Below are 25,874 nucleotides of genomic sequence, written 5' to 3'. Positions count from 1 at the left end.
AGCATTTGAGGTTTTAGGGATGAGACTAATGAGGGTATAGTTAACCCCAAAAGGGAGACCCTTGGAAATCAAGTTCCAAAACCTATGGTAAAAGATGGCTTGAAAGCCATCAATACTTGATGCTTTGAAAGGAGAGAAAAAAACATGACATTCTTGATTTCTTTCAATGAGGGAGGGGAGCAAGGTCTAGATCTTTCAAAAGAATCAACACAAGGGAAAAAAATGCATTCTACAAAGGAAGGGTCTAAAGGGTGGGAAGTAGTAAAGAGAGATTCAAAATAATCCGCAAATTTAAAGGCAATATCTCTTGGGTTGGTGATACAAAACCCATCATCCCTAACTAAGAAATTGATGTTACTTTTATGCTGGTGAACTTTCGCTACAGAGTGGTAATATTTGGTATTCTTGTCCCCATCGTTAATATAATTGCTTTTGGACTTTTGGAATCAAAATTTGTTTTTTGCCTCAAGAATCCACTCTAATTGGAGGGCAAAATCACTAAATCTCCCTTCTAACAAGTCCTCATCCAATAAACAATCAGAGAAAAAAGAACTTTTGAGGTTGTCAATTCTGCCAAAGACCCTTAGGGTGGGAAGACCAAGCATCTTGAAAATGGAAAGTTTTACAAAAGTTACGAGAGGGGGAGGGGATAGAAAAAACAAGAGCAAATTGCATTGACACCCCAAAATGGAGGCCTTAAAGCACTAACACCCCACTTTATGTTTAAAAAAACACAAAAACCCTAAAATTGAATTTTCATTGGATACATTTGTCCAATTTATCACTGAAAACAATCAATATACTATTTATTATAGGGATATTTTGGAATTGAAACAAAATAAACATTGATTTAACTATTTTCAATGATAAAATTGGATAAATATATCCAATAAAAATCCAATTTTGGGTCTTTGTGTTTTTTAAACATAAAATGAGGGTGTCAGTGCTTTAAGGCATTCATTTTGGAGTGCTAGTGCAATTTGCTAAAAAAAATGGAATTGTAGTTGGAACCCAAAGCGCCTAATTTTTTAACTTAAGTATTGGGGAACTGTTTAACCCAAATATTAGAGACGAAAACATAGTCAAGTTTTTCTCCGATTAAGTAGCGGTCATATTGCTTATTTGATCAAGTGAAGCACGGTTGCGGAGGGTTAAATTCGAGCAAGCAAAAATCAAATCATAAGTTCTAAAGGCTCTTAGCAGATTTTGACAAGAAAAAGTAGCACCCCCTTTCTCCTCTAGGGAAAGGACTTCCTTAAAATCACTAAACACAATAAAAGGAACAGTAAGAGATGCAAGAAAAATCCTAAGGGTTTGTTTGGTTACATCTAGATTCATGAATGCAAGATTTATACCCATTTGGTGTGAAAATTTTTGAATTCATGGAATCCAAAAATTCATTTTTTAAAACTAAAAATGCGAATCTGTAGATTTATGGGTATGAGGTGAAATCCATCTACTATAAAAAGCGTTAAATATTTGTGCATTCATAAAAATTATGTAGACGTTTAGACGAAATAGTTTTTCAGGATGAATTTATAGATTTCATTCCATAAATTCAAGTTAACCCAAAGAGTTAATTTTGTGAATTATTACTCCATAGATTTGAAATCTTTAAATATTTAAAATCTCTTTTAGGTAACCAAACAAGCCTCAAGGGAATTTGTTTTGCATTAAAGAAAAGAAAAAACTGATCCTATAATTTTCCATTAATTTTTGTCTAGAGTACCCGGAACGAACGGTTTTCATAAGATTTCGTCACGCAGCGCTGGAAACCCAGACCGTACACTTTTTGCGCAACGGCCACACTATCCTTGTAAGAAATGCGAAGATGCAAGACACGTGTACGCTGGAGGAACTACTAGCAGCTCCTCTCGCCTTGGGAATTTCCAGCGAGCCGTTTAAGTAGCATTGCCGAGGATTACGTCTGTTTGGCCTAAAAAGATCAAAGATTAGATCGGCACCTCGTCCTCTCCCGATTTCGACTGGAATTCTGCCGCCAAAACGACACGCTGTGAAAAAAATTGAGAAATCGTCGAGAATTTCCTTTTTATAATTATAAATATATATTTCTGATGGTTCAAATCGTGGAGATTCGTTTGTAATAGCGACACCAGAGAGGATAGACAGAGAAGAAGAAATAAGAATTGGAACCGACAAGGAGGAAACACGTCTCCCAATTTCGTCCGTGTAAAAATGGGGGATACACGGAAGAACACGAAGCTTGCTCGCTCGCTCGAGTTTCTTCATTTTTGAGTTCGGTTCTTCTTTTATATGTTCTAATTAAGTTTGCTTGTAGTTGTACTGTAAGCGATCCCTATGGCTGGGAACGCTTCCTCATTTTCTGAAACTTCGACCGGTTTCGACGACGTCGTAGAGTTTGTTTTGGTGAGCTGACCCCCTCTTGTCATTCTTGGGGATTATTGTTTTTGGTGGATTTCGTGAATTTGAAGTGAAGAATTGTGCTGAAACAAATGCAGGGAAATGAGGGACAAGAAGCCTTGTCGTGGGATCGATTGAGTCAGGTTTTTAATCTTGTGCAGAAAGGAAATAAAGATTTTCGTGAAAATAAATTCCAAGATGTGAGGCTCTGAACTTCCTTCATGCTTAATTTAATTCAATTACGCTTCTGTTGATTCTCCTATTAGCTGCTTCTCGATGGTTTTGAACTTGATTACTTGACTGGGGAAAGAGAGGGAAGAGACTATCAATTGTACAATTTAAGCAGTCTATTCAAAATAGAACGTTGCTGATTTGAACAACATGTTCCTATAACATTAACCTGTAATTCTAGTGGTTGCAAGTTCTTAGGTTTGTCTTTCAGAGAGTCTGCTTGTGGCTAATTTAAAAGCAAACCTGGACTATGTGGCCTTCCATCGTCCATTTTAATTTTCTTCCAATCAAAACTAGCAGAATTAGATGTTTAACTCTGTAAATCCTTAGGATTCATGCTGTAGTTAAAGTTTGATGCCTACAGTTATCTTTTAAGGGTTGAGTAGTGTAAAGCATAAAGAGCACAGTTGGTTATGTACAGTGTTTGTGGTGAAGAAAGCAAACGAACATATAGGCATTAGCTAGAGGCAACGTGTTTGAAGGCTGAGTTATCATTATACTATTTCTAGTTTTCTGCTATTGACACATGGAATTTGAGTTTCATGTGGTGCCATTTAAGTCTCAGAAATGGAAGGATCTGAATTTGGGCCTGGAAGATGATGTCGCTGTAGTGAGTCACATGGCTACTAATCGTCTTGTTGGAGTCAATTGCCTATCACCTAACTGTTGGTAATTGTAGTGATGTAGGAGGAAGAGAGAGCTATGGTTTTGTTCAATCCCTTTGACTGGGATGAAGATGGATCTAGGACCTTAGTGAGCTAAGATCGTCAATTCTAGAGGGGAAATATCTAATATACATTTAGGTCCTGTTTTGTAATGTCAATGTTCCTTGTTTCTGGCGTTCTTCTATGCTAGCAGAACAAGAAAAGGGAATCTTAAGTTTGCATGCACTGGTCTGTTTTTATGTGCCAATGAAACAAACTGGCCTTTTCTTATGCCAGAAAGAAGATTTTTGAAGCAGAATAAAAAATTGTTTCACCAATTTTTGAAAGGGTTCTTTTATTTATTTATTTTTATATATAAGTTAAAAAAATTTAAAAGTCCAAATGAAACATATTTTCCCAAAAATTTCTTTCAGAGGCTCAAACAAAGAAGAGAGAGAACACCTGTAGCTCTTCATCTTTTACCTCTACCTCTGCCTATGAAAAAAGAGTTTTGGAACAGGTTTACCAAAGGCCATTTAGGGTTTAAAAATGTCTTAGATGAGAAATGTGTGTTTCAGGACAGAAGCATTACTATATGGACCCTTAAATGTCCTACAAACAGGGTTTAAGATTAGGGAAAATTGGCACAGGCAACATTAGTGAAATTTATGTTAAATTATCAATGATTCGATGATAGTATGGAGTCAACAAAATTTTATGTCCAACTTTGATGCAAAAAGGAATGTTCAACTTTGACATTAAAAGAGTGAAACAAGGAATGTTCAACTTTGACAATAAAAGAGTGAAACAAGTTTTACCTTGGGTTCGATCATGTGAATTCTCACTAAGGGTTCCATAGTTGGGCTAGGATCTCTCTCTCTCTCTCTCTCTCTCTCTCTCTCTCTCTCTCTCTCTCTCTCTCTCTCTCTTCTTTGTCTTCTTCTTTTTTTTCCTTCTTTTTTCCTTTAAAGTTTTTGCATGATTCGAGGAAATTTGATGTATTGATTGTGTTGAAGTTGAACAAGTTTTGAGGGTTTAGAATTGCTAATGGGTTTACAAGTAGCAGGGATAATGCAAGTGTAGTATTTATTCAGGTAAGTTTGAAATTCAACAAAGTATCAAATTTAGAATCACATTCGTTGGCATCATATAATAAATTGGTTTATGTTGGTCAAATCAGTATCACTTACTTAATCTGTCTTTAGTGGATGGGTTTTGGTTATTTCATTAAAAATGGTCAAGGCTCAGAACTAATGTAATTGAATTACTGCTATATGTCATGGAGTCTTGATCTTACGTGAGCCATGAAATTTTTTTGATGTGCCATCTTTCACTCTCAGTTTGGTTGTTAATGTGTTTTCAGTACTGTTGTCGCCAAAGGGGCTTTATTTTTGTAAGATTGACAAGGCCAAAATAAAATGGTTCCATTTTTGTGACCTGGTCCAGCAGTATAGAGCTTCAAAAAAAAAAAAAAAAAAAAAAAAAAAAGTTATGGGATGGGATTGCTGAAGTTCTGGAGTCCCAATACTTTCATCCTTTCTGTTCACATGTATAATCTTTAGTTGGATCACATGTTATATATATTTTATGAACTTTTGATTCTTGAATTTTGAATTAGTGTGATACCATTTCTACACCTGTTGCACAATTCCAGTATTGGCTTCTGCAAAACTCAGTTTTGTTCAATACACGTCATATTTGTTATAATCCCATAATTTTTTAGTGGTCATCTACTAAGGAAGTATGCCAATAGAAACATTTTTAGTGATTGCTAAGTAAACTTGCATATATTGTTCGTATCTATTATATCCTTACTGAATTACTAAAGCGGTTTTCCTTATCTAGGCAATCAATTGTTATTCTAAAGCTCACAACATTAAGCCAGGAGATCCTGTTATTCTCAGCAATCGATGTGTTGCTTTTAGCAGGTGAGCTTTTCTTCTGCTGTCATGTTTGTAGAAAAAACAAGAACCTAAATTGATGCAGGAAATGAATGGAAATTGCAAACAACAATCAAACACAAGGTTTTACATGGTTTGGAAAAATTGGCTATGTCTACGGTGATATACGGTTTGCTTCATCATCCATGGTTTAGTGTTCTAGCCACTCATCCTCACAAGTCACTCCTCTCCCAGATTGATTTTACAGAGAGAACCCTGACTTCAAATATATGGCAAAACCTTATGCCGGAAATTTCCTGAAATACTCATATAGGAAAAAGTTTGGAGGCCCTTTGGTATCTGCTCACTTGCAAGAGACATAAGACAAATCATTGTACCCCCAACAATTATGCCCTCTCCATTGCTCTGATTTTCCGAATACTATATTTCTAGAAAAGTTGCAACTGCCTAAGCTCTGAATTCTGAAACTTTGTCTTCTGCTTGGCCCAACCAGGAGTTTCTTTGCTTTTGATTCTCTGAGTGCCATATCTCTAGAAATGATGCTAATGCCTAAGCTCTGAATTCTGAAATCTGTATCCTGCTGGGCCAAAACAGGAAAAGCTTCCAAGGTGACCAACCTCTGCCATGTGGCAGCTCATTGTGGGTCACTTTTTGTGAATTAGCAGAGCCTAAGTATTCCTGCTTGAATTCAAATTCAACCCAAATGGAGTAAGGCAACTGGTAGGATAGAGCTTTGTAAGTCAGGAGTATAGGATGGTCAACATTAGTGCTTCATAGACATACATAGACATATAGAGGTAATGCATCTGAATACAGGGGGGTATTTATTGAATTTGTGGTGTAACTTTGACATGTGACTAGTCCAGAGTCCAGATCATGTCCTCTCCAATCAATTGTCTAGGTAGCCTGTTGTGTTTCCATTTGGCACAGAGACGGTGGTATATGGAAGGCCCTCCTAGGTGGGCAAATAAGAACTTGTGTTGCACTTAATTTTAATTTCGATGCTGTTTTAGATGTTTCATTGATTTGGCTGCTGACAGTGTATCATGTGTACCAGGATGAGTCAATTCCTTAGAGATAGACCTCCATCTGCTTCTGAATATGACCCACTGAATGGACTGGATCCTACAACACATGCTGAAGTATGCACTTTTTCTTCTGTCTTTCCTGATATGCTAAAAGGACTATGTTCTGTTTTCCTATTATGTAATCAAGGTTTGACCTTTAACAATTAAACCCTGTGCCACCTTTATCTCAGCTTGCATTGAAAGATGCAGAGAAGGTGATCAGCATTCACAGTAATTCACCAAAAGCATACTTTCTGAAAGCTAAAGCTCTCATTTTGGTAAGATACATTTAGTTATTTTGTTTGTGGTGAATGGGTAAACTGTACATGATTATCAAGCTTATCTTGTTATAAAGAAAAGCTCATTTTCTCACTCCGTCATGTATACCTGTTTATTTATATCTTCGATGAGGCAAAGATTTACTTTCACATTTTTGTGTTATAGTGATATTTAAGCAGGCTAAGCTGTTTGGTTTCTTGAATCTGTTTGAAGGATGCTGGAGTTCCTTAAGAGCCTCATGCTCAAATAATGTATGAATGTTTTATTAGCATATACTTAATTTGCTTTGGACTGTTGTCTGTTGCAAACAAGGGTAATGGAATTAGAGACTTAATATAATAACAATCACAATAGTTATTGATAAGGACTGAGTGCTCTCAAATTATAACTTTTTTGCATGAATAAATAATCATTACCAAAACCCCATGGGGGAAAAGCAAGAATATACAAAGAGGGGATAGGAAAAAGGAAGAGGGGGGGGGGGGGGGGGAAGGAGATGGGCCAACCTTCAACTACTAGACTGATAGGAGAAACCTGAGCCCTAGGTAACAACAATAAGTCTTTTCCTTGGGGAGGGAACCAGCTAATTGCCAAAGCAGGTGGCTTTCTAAATTGAATCCAAGGAATTAGAGTTGGAGGTCCATCTCCTTATGTTTCACTTACACCATAAGTGATGAACGGTTGCTCCAAAAACCAACTTACCAACAAGGTCACAAATTGTAGAGCTAGAGAAGCATCTCAAAATCCACACCCTATCATAAGTAAAGCTATAGGAACGTCTAGAATGGGGCCAGATGGAAGTTAAGACTTCCCCCCCGAAGGGAGCAGAAGAAGGGACAAGTGAAGAAGAGATGATCTAGTGATGTAAATCCCCTATGGCCCCTAATAGGAGTCGCAAGAAGAATTAGGGCACCAGCCCTCCTCCCACGTCCCAAGTAAAGGTGCGCACCACCTAGGGGTATTCTGGTCATTTTTAGGTGCCCCAACCAATTCTGTTTAAGAGTTCTAATCTGAGTAGGATTTTCATTTTCAAAGAGTACTAGTGGTTGTTAGCAGTCTTTTTGCTTATTTAATTTCGAATTGTAATTATTAAGTTGAGAGAGGAATCCAAGGTAGAATAGAAGAAGTCCTCTTAGAATTGAACTCCCTAGTATTGAGTCCTAGTGGGAGTTCCTTTATTTGGCTATAAATTCAAAGCCATGAGTTGTAACAAATCAGTTTTGAATTATTAATGAAAACTGCTGAGAGTTTAGCCCAGGAGGTTCGAGTGGGTTGTGTACAGTTTCCAAGAGAAGGAAACCTCGCGGCAACCATCAAGTGCTTCTTCTTCAGTCAATTTTGATTGTCCAGCAGGAGAAGCTTGTCCTTCGTTCAATACAGCATCTTCAACAAGTGAGCGATAACCCCCCCCCCCCACACAAAAGAAAGAAAAAAAATCCACACCTTGGATCCTCTGCAGGCCTCCCTTTCTCCTTCCCATCTTGCGTCAATTTTCCAGAAACTTCTTCACCCCTGCAAGCTTAAACTGTGCTGTCCCCTAATAATAAACCCCAAATTACATTAGGAATAGCTTTCAATCCCGCCCCATTGGCCTTCAGTTTCAGTCAGAACAATCCCCCTCCCTCTTAAACCCTAGAAATCACTTCCCTTCCTTGTGCAACCCTAACCATAATTCTGCAAAATAAGAAATTGCAGAAAATATACAAAATTCAGAAGCGAATGGAAACCCTAGACCTTACAGTCAACTACCTGAACCTATTCATCAGATCCACTCAATCCTAGCTGAATTCCAGACCTAGAATGTTAGCCGCAAGCCATAATACCCCCTTTCCCCTTAGCTGCAAGCTTTGAAACCCTAAAATAATCTGCTTATCATCAAATACCAACAAAGCAGCCCTTTTCCTCTTTAATTTACATCATCTTGGTTCTCAGAGTCATCCCAATGAAGGATATAGTTAGGGTTGGTAGGGAAATGGCGGTGTATAAGAAAGGACTGTATGTGGAGAAAATGGTTGAGGGATCTTCAAAGTGTAAGGCAGTGGCCTTGGATGTGACCTTTGAACCAAACTAAGGGTCCCATCGGACTACTTGGCTAAGGTTGCAGGTGAGGTTCCAGGTTGAGGCGGTGGAGAAGGTGCTAGAGGAGAGGAGAACCAAATGGTTCTGTTATGTGGTGTGGCATGGGGAGAGGAGGGGGGGGGGGAAGTGATCCAAAGGTGCGTGAATCTAAAATGGGATTTTGATGGGGGAGACAAGGAGCCATAAGAAATGAAGGCGGAAAGGGTGGCAGATTTGGGGACGGAAGACTCACAGATAGTGTGCAGACTGAAGTAATTGTAGATGATGCCCGTTGGATGCCAGGGATTAAGCCAAAATGAGATAGAGGAGCCATTTGAGACCAGGGGTGGACGTAGTTAATAGGGCTAGGGGTCTTGGGAGATGAGTTTCCTCCAAACCTAAGAAGGGATGTAGGGGAGGGAAGCTGTCCAAATGGATTCAGATTTGAGGATATGGGAGTGTACCCAATTAACCTAGACGCTGTCATAAATGGAAGAGATTTTAGATGAGCTTCAATAGATTGGTAGAGTTATAATCCTTTGATTCCATGGTTACCCAATCCACCTTCAATTTTGGGCAACTGAATGCCTCTTAACTAATAGGGTGGACGAAACAGGTAGACTAGAAGAGGGCTTCCATGGCATTGAAGGTGACTTTGGGGATTGAGGATATGCCACACCAATAAAAATAGGAGGATTGGAGGACCGACTTGATGAGTGCAATCCTATTGGCAAAGGAAAGAAGCTTACCCTTCCAAAGTTGGAGTTTCTTACGGATGCAATCAAGCATTGGTGTGTAATGGTGGTTGGTAAGCCTACTAGGAACTAGGGGTAACCCCTGGTAGACCACAAGGAGGGATCCAAGGATGAAGCCAATATGATGGTGAAAGGGAGGCTTTGACTGAGTCAGAGACCCCCGCTAAAAAGAGGTTGGGCTTCTCTAGTTAATGCGGAGGCTAGAGAGGGACTCAAAGAGGGACAGGGAGGAGTGAATGTTAGAGATGGAGAAGGGGGAGGCTTTAGAGAAGATCATGAGATTATTTGCAAAAGTGAGGCGGGTCAAGTTGAGGGCTTTGCATATAGGGATGGGGGAGATGAGAAGTAATCAGTGTTAGATTAGATGATACATGAGAGGACCTCTAAGGCAAGAGAGAAGAGGAAGAAAGAGAGGTGGCATCCTTGGCGGATCCCAACACCAGAAGGAAAAAAGCATGTAGGGAGCCATTTTTTATGATGGAGAAGTGAACGGTTGAAATGCAGATTTCATCCATTGCAAAAATGAAGGGGTGGTGGTGGAGGGGAATCTCATCAACAAGAGGACGTCAATGATGAAATCCCAACTGAGAGACTCAAAGGCTTTGTGGATGTTGACCTTTAGGAGAGCAGTAGGGGAGTGCGAAGATCTATCAAACTCATGGACTTCTCAGCACAAAGAGGAGTGTTTTTAGTGATGCTTCTCCTAGAGAGGAAAGGTGATTGAAATCTGGGTAACTAGAGAAGGCATCGCCGGAGTTGGGCTGGTAGGCAAGGATTTTAGCGATGAAGGGGACCTAGTTGTTGTGATTTCTTAGCCGAATCACTGTTGTACAAGGTCAAAGAGTGCTTAGGTAGTAGAGGACCATTGGAAATGAAGCTTTGATGTGTTGCCAGAGAATTTGTGCAAGATTTGAAGTTAGAAATATTTTGCTTTTTGCAAAAATAAATTTTTGGAAAATATAGGATAAATACTTGGTGGCTGGCCTTCAGTGTCTTATATGTTAGATACTGTAGTCTGGCTTATGACTTATGCACATCTGGAATTTATTTTCTGACATTTAAAAGTAATCTTTGGTTTCTGGAATTTTATAAAGGGCTAATACATAGTGTTTGGAGCTCATTTATATATATTGGACACTGTTGGTTGGTCTAGGTTCTGAGGTAGTTCTTTTTTTCCTGTTCGGAAAAAAGTGATCTTTAATTTCTGAATTAAAATTTAAAAAACATAAAAAAGTATGTTAATAGTTTTGGTTTGGTTTGCAAGTTCTTTAGGAATCTAAATCAAACTCGCTATAGCAAATATGTGAAACATTAAATGAAACAGTCTAACAGCCAGATGAGTCTGAAATTTGAATCAGGTAATATTCTTACCTTAGTAATTTTGGGAATGACAATGAAATGTTTTCTGATATGTAATAAGATGGATCAAACAGCAATACCTTCAAGATTCCTGTGTATTTCAATGCATAAAAAAAATGATTAGTTATGTGCTTAATATGGCCTCAAAATCAGCAAAAAGACATATTCGCTATGTAACTGGTGGAGACACCCAGTTGGGGAAGCAAAGGGAGATCTGGAAAGAGTTAGTGTTTGCACTATTAATAGACAAGCACACCACCTAATGAACAAATAATGTCATCAGAAAACGATTTTATTAGAAGAAAGTCTCATAATGAAATAAACTATGATATCCCATGTTACATCTTATCATCCCCAGTGCACTCATGCTTTCGCTTTTAATTTCCCACTATCCTTTAAGTCTTTGATCCGTTGGTCTCTATTACTAAAAAGGCTTACTTTGCAATTATAATGGTTTTACCTCTTCTAATTTATAATTTTGACCTGTTATAGTTATGAGATATGATATGAGATAACACGATAGGGTAAAGTCCCTCTATTATGGTTTGTTTATTGGCTTACATCTTTATTTATCATTGTCCTAGTCTAGGTGAGTTTGTATTAAGCTTTAGGCTTAATTAGGTAAGAGTTAGGAGTTATATCTTTTTATGATTCTTTTCTTTTTTTTAGTGGGTGGGTGGGTGGGGGGGGGGAATGTGTTGGAACAATAGACGACACATTCTATGCTAGGCCTATTCCCATTGTTCTCTCTTTTATTCCGTCAATCTGTCTTTCTTCTTCTTTCTCTCTACTCGGTACTGGATAAAGATCCTGGGATTGTTTACAAGACCATATCAGCTACCCTTATAATAAGAAAGTCCATATGAAGTGCACGAGGCTCCAACCATTGTGGGCTCTGGGAAGTCATGATGTATGCAGCCTTTTTATAGCTTTCACAGAGGCTATTTCCTGATTCAAACTAGCAACCACTTGGGAACAATGGAGGCAATGTCACCGTTGCACGAAGGCCTGCCCTCCTTACTGTATAAAAGTTGCTTTCAGAACTCAATAGAATTGAGGGCCTAGTGTAGGATCTTTACTCTGAACCAGAACTGTTTAGGAATCAAAGGTGTAACAGGGACTTAGGAATTCATAGGTTTCAGTTGGGGTTGAATCCTGATTCAAGTGTGCAGGGGACTGGGAGAAATTGGTTCTATCTGAGCTAGGAGCAAATTTAATGGTAGATTTGAATCCTAAATTTTACCGCAGTTTAGTAGAGCTAGGAGTTGATGGTCAATTGGCTTCTAGTAGGACTTTTAGGTTTGGGCTTTGGTTCAAGTATGCAAGCTGTGATGGATTTGCTGTTTCCAAAATTGAATGGATTCTGATGGTTAGAGTGGAAGAAAATAAAGGTTGCATCTTGGCACCGTGTCTATAGAACTTTTCTTGGACTTGGGAAAAATTTTAAGCCATTATTTTGTTTAACTATTAAATTTTGTAGACATATTAGGCTGATATGGTTTCATCTTTGATATTCACTTTTGCTATTAATCTGCAGTTGGAACAATATGAGGAGGCTCGTGATACTCTTCTTATGGGTCTTCAGGTTGATCCCCTTAGGTTAGACACCAGTTGTGCCTTTTCTTGTCTCTTTCTCCCTCCCATTTGTTTCTGGAAGTTGAGATGGATAATGCTTCTTTGGTCTACACTCATTTTTTGTACAGTAATCACATACAGTATGTGATGAAGCTTTCTGTGTTTGTTTTTGGGATTTTTTAGCAATCCCCTTCAGGTTGTTCTTCGAGATCTGGAAGGATTATCATCAAGTTTGACTAGAAAAAAAAAGCATGGCAAACCTCAACGTACTGATGACTTTGATTGCACTCTTTGTCTGAAGTTGTTATTTGAACCAATAACAACTCCTTGTGGGCATTCTTTTTGCCGCCCATGTCTATTTCAGTCTATGGACCATGGTAATTGTTTTGATGAATGACTCTTAGTAATGCTATTCTATTTTGTCATTTATTTTATGTTAATGTGGTGAAAAAAATGCTAGGCAACAAGTGTCCAATGTGCCGAACAGTTCTATTCATTAGTCCGAGGACATGTTCAATAAGGTAAATTACTTTTGTTATGTTAATTCTTTTTTTCTTTTTTTGGATGAATTTGTTATGTTAATTCTTAATTCTGTTGAATTGCTCAAGTCTAGTGGGTCGTCTGTTCTAGACTTCTTCCCATCTGATATTCTCAGAGAGGGAGAGATTTCTGTCCTGGGGCATGGGAAGGTGTGCAAAAGCATCAACAGGGCCAATATTTCCACCTCTCATGGGGGACAGTGAGTCATTCCCCCATCCCCTGTGGGCATAGGAGCAATGCACCTGGATAGAGTTCCTTTTCCCATTCCCAGGGAAAGTTACCATATTTCTAGTTTCCTGACCTATAGGTAGCTTAACCTTGTTATTCTTCTCTTCTACTTGGAAGTCCAACTGAAGTCTAGAAAACTCACTTTTGAACTTTTATGTTGAAGTTGTAAATTGTGTATTTGTGATTTTCACCAGTGTGACACTGAACAACATAATACAAAAGAACTTTCCCGAGGAATATGCCGAAAGGAAGTCAGAGCATGACAGTTTGACAAATTTAGGTGTTGATTTGATGCCCCTATTTGTCATGGATGTTGTCCTCCCATGCCAGAAGATGTCGCTCAACATATTTGAACCTCGATACAGACTTATGGTGAGTCAGTCAACTATCTGGTAATTGTGAACTCAGGCTTTTTGATATCATGGATCATAAATAAGAAAACATGGGCCATTTGCAGTCTACATTTCTCCATCAACTTAGTAATACAGACATTTCAACCCTTAGGCCATTGCTCGGATTGGTCTTGGTGTAGACAATAATAGAATGAGATTAATTATTTGTTTATAAAGTGGAAACAACTGGATGAATACTCTAATTCTTTCAAAATAAAACAAGAAAGTAAAATATAGTTGAACTTGATGGTATCAAAATATTAATCTTCTCAAAATAAAACAAATATGGTTGAACTTGAAAATCTCAAAATAAGATACTTGAATGATTGAGAAAGAGGCATCTACAGATTTGAGGGTAGTGAGGTGTTGATTGAGTGTGTCTCTATATATTACTTCACTCAAACTAACTACGGACATGGTTCGAGCTAACTATAGAGATGGTTTGAGGATAGCTGAATGATTGAAATATTTCCATATGAAGTTTGTACTAATTGTGCTAGCTTCAATTATATAAGTAAATTATTTTCTTTCTTACTTTCCTTTTGGGGTGGGGGTGGGGGTAAGTAAATTGTTTTCAGGAAGTTCATTATTGGTAAAAAGAAATACAGGTCTGAAGACTTTGTGTGCTCTGCCCTGTATCAGGAGTTAAGGGACAATAGCCAAAGCTAGAAGTTTCTTCTATACCTTTTCTGGAGATTCTATGCTTGCTATATGGTGCAGAACAGTCTTGGACCAACCCAGTTGGGGATCCAGTGGAGATGAAGTGGGTCCAATTACTTCTGGGTTTAATAGGATATTTAGGCTTTTTCTGGTACCATTTTTCATTTTCGTTTTGTCCAATTTATATCATTATTAAATTTTGGTCATAGAATAAGGATTCTTTGGTAAGCATTAGGCATAATAGAATATAAGATGAAAATCATTTTTGTAATTACAACGACGACAACAACAACAACGACAGCAACAACAACAACAACCACCACCAAAAAAAAGCCTTTTCCCAACTAAATGGGGCAGTTTGGTAATTACCGAGGGTAACAAATTCTGGAAAAGAAGTCCAAACCATGTAAAAAGCAAGCCAGGCCTGCCTCAGAGACTTGTTCTGGAACAGCAAGTCCTGTGGGACCTCTACCAACAACTGCTTCACAAGAAGGCTCTTTGATGGGTCATACAAGGGTAGCTCGGTCAAGATTTTCCCTCTTGGTTTCCGTCTGACAGAGGGAACAGTAGGCTCAAACAAAATCATTCCTACAATACTTCTGAATGGACCCAGTGGGATCAAATCTGAATTTGGTTTGAAGCTTTGAAGAGCATAAAAGGCTGGTTTTCTACAAAACCATGAAGTGATTGCAGCAATTCAAGCAGTCAAGCTTACTGTGTGTTGTTAGCAGAGTACCCATTGAAATCTGAGATGCATCACAAAAATCTTGTGAAGAGTATCAGGAATTTCTCATAAACATGATTTTCTGGGTTCTGATCCAAGATTTTTTAACTGGATCTCGGAAAATTCACCCTCAAGTGAGCCTTCTAGGAATCTACAAGTCTTCTAAAGGTAGAGAATAAAAGCGGTGAATTAGACTTTCACTAAGTCCTCAGGAAAGTGATCCAGGATACTGAGCTTACTGAAGCAGTGCCATTAACATCCTTTTGGGGTCAGAATTTCAGAACTTGACAAATTCCATTTGAGAGGATGACTGGGCTTCAAATCTCAGAGAGCTTGTGCTGCTATCAGAACTCAACAAGTAAAAGTGAAGTTTGTCTCTGTGAAGAAGAAAGGAGTGGTTGAAGTTGTCTTTCTAACTTAATGTGAAATGATGCTTTTACTCTCAAGTTTGAGGCTCATGATCCCGACCTTGGGGATCCACCATTGATCCTAATATTTTTGAATCCCCTTCCCCCTTGCATTCCCCCTTGTGTGAGAATTCCCCCCCTCCCACCCCCCATGCCAAGACCATCTAGCAAACCCTACCCCTTATATTGTTGCCCCCACCCCTAGTAGCTATTGTGATGCTCCCCCCCGCCAGTAATTATGTCTGATATCCTCATCTAGAATGTTAGGGGTCTCAATTCCCTTGCTAAGCAAGCTGATGTTAAGAATGCCATTCGAGAATCGAAAGTTTATTTTTGTGCCCTCCTTGAAACCTATGTCCAGTGTGACAATGCCCATCGGATTGCCCTCTCCATTGCTCCCTCTTAGTCTTTTCTCTCTAACTCCAACCTCTCTCCTAATGGTCATATATGGATTCTTTGAGACCCAGCAAAATGCCAGGCTACTCTTTTATCTTCTTCCCCTCAATTCATGCATCTCTGCTTATTCCCTTCCTCTTCGGCTTCCCCTCTCTTCCTCACCATCATATATGGCTTCAACTGATCCTCTAATCACTCCCCCCTTTGGGATGATCTCTGCGCTATTGCTCCTTCTACTGAGGGGCATCCTTGGGGTATTGGTGGAGATTTCAATATTGTCCGTTTCTCATATGAGCGAGTTGGAGGTTGTCTGCCGGACCCGATGGCAGTTGATGCCTTCAACTCTTGTATTGATGATATGGGGCTCTTTGATCTTCATTGGTTTGTCCATCATCTCACTTGGCAGAACTGTAGGATTTGAGCTAACCGTACTGCTTCCAAACTTGACCGGTTTTTAGCTAACAAATTTTGGCATCCTTTTAGATGTTACATTGGTTTGTCCATCATCTCACTCCCCCCTGTATCCTTCATGTCCTTGACCTTCCTACCTTTGGGCCGAAGCCTTTTAAATGCTTCGACATGTGGACCACCAAGCCATCCTTCCTCCCTACTGTCCAAGTGGCCTGGAATCAATCGGTGCATTGTAACTCTCTCCCTCTTATTGCCCTTGCTTGCAAGCTTCAGATCACTAAGGTTACCCTCCGATCCTGGAACTCCACCACTTTTGGAATTATCTCCTCTCGAGTTTCCTTTTGTCACTCCCAACTCTCAAGAATCCAACACCTTCTCCAAGGTGATCCCTTTGACCCCTCCCTTGCTGAGGAGAAGTCCCTTTCCATGGATCTTTCTTCCCTTGTCTCCCAAGAGGAGAGTTTCCTTTGCCAAAAAGCGAGAATCAAATGGCTTGATCTTGGGAATGCCAACACTGCTTATTTCATAGATCCCTTAAAGGTCACGTCAACTTTGACTCCATCCCCTGTCTCCTTACTAGGAATGGCTCATGGGTCTCTGACTCCCCTAGTATCAAGGTTGAAGTCATTTCCTTTTTCTCTAATCTCCTCTTTCCCCCTTCTCTCCCCCTTCTCTTCCCCCTTGCCCCCTCCCCCTGCTCTTCTCAAAAAATTTGTTGCCTCCTCTTTAGATTCTCTCTGTTCCATCTGTTCCTTTGAGGAGATCTCCTTTGCCATCCGTTCCCACAAAACCAATCATGCCCCTGGCTTTGAAGGCTTTAGTATGGGCTTCTTCTTGGCAACTTGGGACTTCATCGAGGACAATCTTGTGCGCCCTATCTGAAGTTTTTTCTCAAACCTTCCCAACTCTCCTCTATTAACCAAACTTTCCTTTGCCTTATTCCCAAAAAGCACGGGGCCTCCTCTCTCTCATATTTTCACCCCATCTCCCTTTGTAATGTTATCTACAAATTCATTACAAAGGTCCTTGCGAACTGAATTTAGTTAATCATGTCCTCGCTTTTGAGCGGTAACCAATCTAGCTTTTGTAGATGATCTCATGATCTTTTTCAAAGCTGACCACACTTCTATCTCCTCCCTCCTCTCCTCTCTCTCCACTTTTAAGTATCTCTCCGGTCTTTGTGTCAATGTTGATAAATCCACCCTCTTCCTTTCTGGCATCTCTAATCCTGTCCGCACCTCTCCTCCAATTCTCTGGGTTTGAGCAAGGTTCATTCCTCGTGACCTATCTCGGCCTCCCTCTCATCTGTGGTAGACTCACCCACCACCACCATTCCCCGATGCTTGACCACATTAGGAAAAAACAACTCCAACTTTGGAAAGGGAAACTTCTCTCTTTTGCTGGTAGAGTGGCGTTCATTCGTTTTGTTCTTCTCCAATCATCCTATCTTTATTGGGTGGCATCTTCTCTATCTCCAAATCTACAATCCATGCTATGGAATCTCTCTTTTGTGCCTTCCTTTGGAAATGCCAAGAAACCTCTCAATTCCTTCATCCCATCTCTTGGTTGCCTTTCGCCTCCCTAAGTTTGAAGGAGGTCTAGGATCCGTTGCATCCTTGATGTTAACATGGCTCGTCTCCTGAAGCTCATCTAGAAGATAGCCTTAAAGCACGATTCCATCTGGGTCTCTTGGGTGTAATCATTCGTCCTCAAATCGAACTTCTTTTGGACAGCTCCTATTCCCTCCAATCCTTCTTGGATTTGGAGGAAACTCTTGCTCCTGCGACCGCAAGCCCTTTCTGCCGTCTCTCTCCAAATCTCTTCTGGTTCCTCTACATCATTTTGGCTTGATCCGTGGCATCTGATGGGTATTCTTCACTCTCCTTGGTCCTGCACTGCCTAGGAGACCCGTTTCCTTAAGACTGCCATCCTCTCCTCTTTCATTACCAATGGTTCTTGGTCCCCCCTTACTCACCCTACTCTCACACATGTTTGGCATGCCCTCCCTCCTATTCTGAACTCCGCTCGAGATACCCACTACATGGCTCCCCTCTCCCTCTAAATCCTTCGCCACCTCCTCAGCTTGGAATCTTCTTCGGTCCCCCTCCCCCCGTTACCTTGGGCCCCTTTGGTTTGGGCCACATCCCTCGCCAAACCCTCACCCTTTGGAGAGCTCTCAACCTTGCCCTCCCCACCCAATCCTTCCTTATTAGCCGCCACATCCCCGTTAACCCAAACTGCATCCTTTGTTGGAATGGTTCAGAGGATCTCGATCACCTTTTCTTCTCTTGCCCCTTCTCCCGTTACCTTTGGGAGAAAGCTCTTGCATCCATTTGGCCTCAGTTGAGGCGTTCCTATGGTTTCGCTCGAGATTGGACTTGGACTTGAGGAATTTTTCTAGCCCCTCCATTTGCGATCAAGTTGGTAACTAGTCTTTGGAGCCAGTATCCACCACTTGTGGTGGGAGCAATCTTAGGAGATGGACCTCCAAATCTCGGCCTCTGAATTTGATTTGGAATGCCATATGTTTTGATGTTTCTTCCAGATTTCTCTCTCCTCCCCACCCTTCAGTTACTGACAACCCCAAGAAAAAGGTTAATTGTTAGTTCTTGGGGTCTCAGTTCCTCTTTCCGAGCTTCCTCTTGAAGTCTCGTGTTAACCCCCCTTCTCCCCTTCTCTCTGGTTCTTTTGTTGCTTCGCTGTTTATTTAATTATTTATTCATCCAAAAAAGGGGTTCTTTTCTAATGTTGGGAATTGTCTTTACGACATAGATGGATCATCCTCTCTGTAATTCTCGAGTGCTACAGCTTCCTTTTACCTTTGTTATGCTATAGCGAGATCGTCATGTTTCTCTATAACCACCAGTCATGTCCAATGGAAGTAGTACCTGCTTTACGCACACTAAAAGGATGAGTTGCAACAGTCAAAGACAAGTCACAGTGCTCGAAGGAAACTATTTGCTAATTAGTGGTTAAAAAAGGGAAACTAGTTGCCAGTAAAAAGGAAGATAGCTCCTAAAGCTTGATATAATAACCTATTAGCTACCAGCCTACTAAATAAAAGGAAAATTTATTAGCTAAAATTCAGCTAATGAACTAGAGGGGGGAAAAAGAAGGGCTAACAATATACTACTCTCCAACAATGGAGAGTGGGGGTTCTTAATTACATTTTAACTTCGAATTGAATCAAAATTAATGCTCAGTCTTGGTACCCATGTTTTAGGCCCATTAAAGAGGCCTATTACTAAGTAAACCCATGGGATCAAAAGCCCACAACCTATATAACCCAAGCCTAGGCTATTTTCCTAAGAAACAATACCTATTTGGTTACAATTCTGCATCAGTACTGTGTTTTATGTAATCACTGTGCCTTTCTTTTCTAAGAATCATTGTGTTTGTCTCCTTTAAACAGGTTAGGAGGATCATGGAAGGAAACCACCGGATGGGAATGGTAGAATATTGTATTCATCCTTTTCTTTCTCCTTTTGCTGCTTAGGTTTTTAGATTCTAACAAATTACTCACTTCTTTTTCCTTCACTGTGGTTGCAGGTTATCATTGATTCTACAACAGGTTCCATAGCTGATTTAGCTTGTGAAGTGGAAATAACTGAGTGGGTGTTGATATTTTGTCTTCGTACCTAACTATAGCTGTTTCTTTTTCATTTAGTACATGTTTACTTTAGCTTTGATCTTTTGCTTTTTGGTGTTTGTTACTTGTATAGGTGTGAACCACTTCCAGATGGGCGTTTCTATCTAGAGGTGAGTATTGTTGCTTTTGTTGCTCTGTATGTATGCTTTGACCATTGCCTGAATAAATGCTTGAAGGTTATCGGATCATTCAGTAAATGTGGTTAGAGAAAAAAGGGCGGGAAGGGGTTGGAAAGAAACCTGTTGATGCTATTTCACTGACTCCTTAAGGGAAAAAGAAACTTTAACTTTGCCATTTTACTGACTGCTGAACTTTAGAAATGCTTTTATTCTCATTATAAGCCCTAACTGTCTAAAGTTCCTAATGCTTTGGGTACAAAAATCAGAGATATCTTTTTGGATTTTCTGTTCTCAGAACAAATCAAGCCCGACACTCAACCCTTTCTCGTGCTCTCTCTCATATTTGCTTTTCTCATCTCTCACCATATCTGAGTGCCTCTCCATATGTTTATTTCTCTTAATCAAATGTTTAATGGATCCTGTCATAATGGATTCATGGTCATTGTGGATGCAAATGAAGCCAAAATTTACATCTGTTATGAATTCGAGTGCATATGTCCTTGAACACTCTACTTAAAACCATGTCTTCAGAAATCTGCAGACCCTCCTCCTTGCTGGTTGGCTGCTGCAAACAGGGAGAAATGAACAGATTTCAGAGTTGGGGTTTGTAGATACTGCTAAGTATAAAATCTGGAAGCTAAGGGGGAAGCAGGGAGGGACTGACATTTGGGAAGTGCTCTCGCCGAGTTGGATAACAATATGCTACCAGATCAGCAAGGGGGAATTTCATTTGAGCTTCTTCTCTTTGGTAATGCAGCAGATTGACAGTGAGGACACTAAGAGGAGTGTTTGAGGAATTGAAGCAAAGTAAAACTTCCGTGGTGGATAAGAAATATATTTCAAAAGCCCTAAAAGGGCCTAAAAGAAGGGGAAGGAATATACAGGGAAGAGAGAGGGAGAGAGGCATGGGGAAAGGAGGAAGCTCCAACTAATCAGCCCGATCTAACAGGCAAAGCAGGGAGAAATCTAGACGCAGGTAACAATAATGTGCCTGTTCCTTGTAGTACCATCTAAAGGCTTAGGGGAACTATGTAAAGTTTGGAGGTAACATCAAAGCAAATGGCTCCGAAACAGATATAAGAATTGAGATTTGGAAGCCCCATCTAGAGAGGTTCTGCTCCATCAAAATGTCAGAGATGGCAGCCCAGAGTATAAGCTTGCTGCAATTGCAGAGAACGCCCTACTCATTCAAAGCCACTCCCTGTTAGAGTCACGTGGTCTTTGGGTATTGGCCAAACAGATGCTAGGGCATTTTTTCAAATTGGTATGGAAAAGGGATATGATTAGAGGAGATAGTTGATGTCCTCAATCCCTTTCCAACACAAGGTACAGAAGTGAAGACATGGATGCCTCGGTGAAGGAGTGATGGCTGGGTTGGGAGGCAAAGCTCAAGGGTTCCTTAAATGGTGAACGTATGGGGGATATAATCTTTGAAACACACAATGTTGGACCAAGAGACAATTGGGCTATGTTATTGGGGTCTAACAAAGTGTTCACTCCAGAAGGGAAAGGAAGCCAACATCTTTTACTCATAAGTGAGATGCAGGGAGTGTTCCCTTTTTTTGGGGGGTTTTCCCCACCGAGGAATGGGGGGAACTGGCACCATCAAGGATGAACTGGGAGAGTGGGGCAGCTTTGGAATGCAGAAGTATATACCATGCAGGCACTAATGATGTTGAAGAGAACCCCAAGGGGGCGCTGAAGCAAAGTTTTTGGAATTTTTTTTTTTTGGGGGGGGGGGGGGGGGGATTAAACCCTGATAGTTTTTGTGTAGGATCTGATTCTCCTGACGAGACAAATGATGAAGTGATCCGAACAATTTATCTGGGACAGAAGTAGAATGGAGGAAGGAAATCTTGAAGTTGATGGGATCTATGAGGGCATTGTAGGGATCTGGTGGTGGTTATGGGGAGTGAGTTATTTTTATTGCTGATAAATCTTAAGACATTGTCATTGTTGTAGTGCTTCACTTCTGCCTATTGTATCCGTCCTCCTTTGTCCGCACTAGTTTGTGCTTCCGCTGGGATTGATGATTGAAAATAGACAGAAAATTCGTGAGGACCAGAGCAGAACAGAGTAAAGTGGAAAATATAGAAAGCAACTTCCATTATTACCAAAAGGCATTTTCCTGCAAATTCAATCCCCTAGATGGAATCACAGAAAACCTCTCATGGCTCATTATCACTTCTGTAGCACAGAAATGTTTCATGCACCACCTCTGTCTTTTATTTGAAGGAAAACTATAATTAAGCTTACATATCTGGCACTTATGTGGTCCATATATTGGATGATTGGATCTGTAGGATTCTAGAGTCAAGGTGAATTTGGAATATTTTGGGGTGGATTGGATACAGTCCCTGGTTTTTGGGTATCAACTCCAAATTGAACCTGTTTTGTGCCTATTGACGAACTAAACTGGATGCTAGGTTCTTACATTTCTTACCTGTCTTTGATTAACATTTGACCTCAAAGACTTGCAGAGTGGTTCTGAAAGGCTTTGGATATGTCCTGGTGTCCATGGAAGTAAGAAATGATGTGAATATAGTATTGAATTTCCTTAAGTATATTCTGTATTGATTTCTTCAGCAACTCAGCAAGGTTATAAGGAAAATTGCTGAAATCAAGGGCTCTCTTTACCTTTCTTGAATGTATTTCCTTACTCTGATCTAGAAAGGGGAAGACAAAGCATCCAAATGAAGTCTTAGTTCGAAAATAGATAAGACACATTTTAATTCCTCTCTTGAAAGATGCAACCACATAGTGAGGAAGAGGGTGCTGCATGAAGAATGATATGCAAGTGTATTGCTAATAGATGAAGCTATGTAGCTTCCAAAGGTTTTCTACTTTGAGCTTCTGTTGAATTTTAGTAATGGTGTCTAGAATTCAACATGAAGCAAAACTCCATATTGTATTTCTAATATATAATGCCTTACCATTGCTTTTATAGACTAGAAACCATGTTACACTGGATTTACACTTTCAATATAACATAACAAGGGTAAATAAAATATGTTGAGATTTTTGAAGAGGTCTGACAATTTGGTGGAGGTTTATGTCTGTTTTATTGTGTAATCCTTCATTTTTATATGGGGTGGGTTTTTGCGGCCCTCGGGAGGAGGGGGTATTAAGAGTGTATGATTAAACGGATTTCCAATATATTCAATGCAGGTTCAAGGTCGTCGAAGGTTTCGGATCGTCAGATCTTGGGATCAGGATGGGTGAGCTACCTTTTTGCTATTGGGTATTTTAATGCTTCAGTAGTTTCCTTGTTTAATCATGTGATTCACATTTTACCAAGTGAATGATGTGTTTTTGACTTTCCTTTTAAAGGTATCGTGTTGCACAGGTTGAATGGATCCAAGATACTTATCCAAATGAAGGGACAAGGGAGATGGAAGATGTAAGCTTACTGAAACCTATAGCTCTTTGATTGCCTATTTTGTTACTTAAGGAGCTTCAGAAATTAAAATGGATATGAAGAAAAAAATGTGCGTGGTATTATGTAATGGAAATGTGAATAAGAATGCCATGTGATCCTAGGCATGTTTTGAGAACTCAGTTTTTAGTCAGCCACACAAAAAACGGAGACATTTTCTAGGGCTAGATCTCAGTGATTTTTCAAACCTTGGTCCTAGGGGTGGTTAAATTGAGCCTAAACTTTATGAATCCTCTGATCTCATCCACCTCTTTGGTGGATTCAACCCATCCAACCCATTATGCGTTAATGAAACTGGGCATGCCTCCAGTGTTACCAGCACGTGTTATTCTTTCTCCTCCCCCTTTGGAATGACCCACTTGCCCTTCTATGTCCAGCCCTGTGATTGGTGTATGCTGCTAGCTTGAGCTCGCAGCATGAGCAACTCTCTCCCTGGGTGATCCCATGATTTGGGTGAACTAGGCCTGAACCAGAAAATGGTTCAAACTAGAGGCATAATGTGCTATTCTGGTGGTCAATCCTCTTGCATGCTACTTAATAGAGCACCTAGCATCCACATCAATAGATGTGAATATAAAACATGGGGGTCCCTTGTAGAGCGCAGGCAGTAGGCATATGACATAGTCTGGGTATAATATGGCCCTAAACTCATATTTGGTCCTTTTTGAATCACCATTTGCTAGAATGTGTTTTTTTTTTTTGGGGGGGGGGAACTGATGTGCATCCCAGCCAGCTTATGTGTGTACCTCGAGTAGTCTGCAGGGTGTACTATAAAAGGGTGGGAGGGATAATTTTTTATATATACATAGCTTTGCCCCGGACCCAAGGGGTACTATTCTTATTGTAACTGGCATATGTAGATTTCCTCATGCCTCTTGTTGCTTGTGCATCCAACATAAAATTAAAAAAATTTCAACTATGAATTGCATACTTTGTTAAACTGAAGCAATCATGAATATGTTACATTCACTCGTTTTGTTTTATTCTTTGATATGGTAATCTCTTCTGTTTTGGATGCTTGCAGTTACGAGAAATGGCCAGTGAAGCAGCAGACTTAGCTCGCTCATGGATAAGACGGGCAAAGGAAGCAACACGAACAGGTGCAACATTCAGAAAATGGAATAACATGAGGCAAAGTTCCTTAAAGTAGACTTCGTATTTGGGGACAAGGGTATCCAGCTGTAAATCTAGGGGTTTAGTTTTGTGATTACCCACATTCTGAAAGAGGGTCTAAATAGATGAAGGGAAGAAAGCCTTCTTTATGTCTTATGCTTGTTTACGGTTGCTTCTTAGTTATTTATGTTGGATCACCATGCATTTGGTCTTCCAATCCCCTCAGGCCTCTCCATATTAACACACATTTTTTGGTCTATTAGGGCTCAAACACACACTCACACACATACACATGAGGATTGAGGACTGCTTCTGCCTTCATTCGTTTTGTGTAATTTTGGCGTAATGAGAGTAAGTTCAATGCAGATGGGAGATCCAGGCGACTGGAATTCTTTCAAGCTGAGGAAATGCCCACACCTCAGGATCCTGAGCGCTTCAGTTTCTGGGTATGCATGTTTGGTGGTTTCCAACTTTTTCATGACCAAATGGTATTGTTGACAAATTTTCTTTCACATCCTTGTTTGCAGCTTGCTAATCTCTTGAACCTAAGACCAGCAGATAGATTGGAACTCTTGCGCTTAACAGATACTAAAGAGGTATTGACTCTTCCTGAATACGTTTGAGATGAATGAAGTATCAATTCAAATGAATGGTGGCGTGCTGGTAACTCACAAGTGCTCCATTTTATAGACTCCCCAGGTCCCTCTAGAACTGGTTTTACTATTATGATAAAAACAACCCTATTTGCTAGCATGGTCCCCTGTGACTTGTATAATAATGATTGATTGGTATTTGGTATCAGTTTTTAAGTAGTAATCTGGAATTTCCTAAAATTTTGCTCATTGTTGCTGACTCTTGAACCTGTTTTAACATTTGCATCCTGCAGAGGATACAGCGTGGGCTTATTTATCTTAGAGCTCAGGGGCAGGGCTGCCGAATGCAGTGACAAAAATGGTCGTGTAACAATTTTTCAATGTTACCCTTTCATAGATGGATTTATGAAGCCAAATTGATTTATAAGTTTCATATTCTTTTGATCCACCCAATTCTTACTGTGGATGTCTTACTGGTATAACAATTACTGTTCGACCTTATTACCTCTTCTATGAGATGCTGTTCTCGCTCTTGTTATTGTATCGTATTCTCTTCAAATTAAGAACAATTCTTGTTCAATTCTTGTGGTCTTCCCATTTTTCACTGTCGCTTTTAATGTAAAATGCAAAAAAAAAAACAGAAAATGTTAAAAATCAACATAAGCTTATCATAGTGTTGCACATTTTCAGCTGGGGAGAGTTGGTTCGGGTTGTGGCCTTGGTTGGTTAGTTTTTGGATAAGTTGTCCAAGGATCAGACATATGGGACCGATCCCCTGGGAGCTTTCTGGTGGCTTTTGGCCCATCACCCGATTTTGTGATTGGGAACCTTTTAGCTGTTTTGTGGTTTATAAAAAACCGGGGGAAGGAGGAAAACAAAAAACAAGCCCAACAATACAAGGATGAGAGCTTGGAGGGCTGGTTGCGCTTGTGGTGTTGGATGCGCCTTGTTTGTT

At 40.0% G+C, this 25,874-nt stretch overlaps 1 protein-coding gene across 1 annotated transcript; it reads left to right on the top strand.

Annotated features, from left to right (window-relative positions):
• The first annotated feature begins 1,934 nt into the window (after window positions 1-1,934).
• On the top strand, window positions 1,935-25,501 carry LOC149006635 (zinc finger (C3HC4-type RING finger) family protein). Its single transcript, XM_089167526.1, has 18 exons — window positions 1,935-2,388; window positions 2,481-2,582; window positions 5,103-5,185; window positions 6,216-6,300; window positions 6,417-6,503; window positions 12,214-12,275; window positions 12,435-12,628; window positions 12,712-12,772; window positions 13,214-13,391; window positions 19,422-19,460; window positions 19,559-19,620; window positions 19,732-19,768; window positions 22,946-22,995; window positions 23,108-23,177; window positions 24,238-24,313; window positions 24,693-24,772; window positions 24,854-24,922; window positions 25,213-25,501. Exons 1-18 carry the CDS (start codon window positions 2,320-2,322, stop codon window positions 25,270-25,272), a joined length of 1,464 nt encoding a protein of 487 aa, XP_089023652.1. The 5' UTR covers window positions 1,935-2,319; the 3' UTR covers window positions 25,273-25,501.
• Window positions 25,502-25,874: the final 373 nt, after the last annotated feature.

This window comes from Hakea prostrata, chromosome 8 (genome assembly GCF_041222555.1).
Source record: "Hakea prostrata isolate BN-2017 chromosome 8, UWA_Hpros_2, whole genome shotgun sequence".
Lineage (NCBI taxonomy): Eukaryota > Viridiplantae > Streptophyta > Magnoliopsida > Proteales > Proteaceae > Hakea > Hakea prostrata.
The sequence above is the reverse complement of the archived record's forward strand: the minus strand, read 5'-3'. Positions and strand labels throughout refer to the sequence as shown.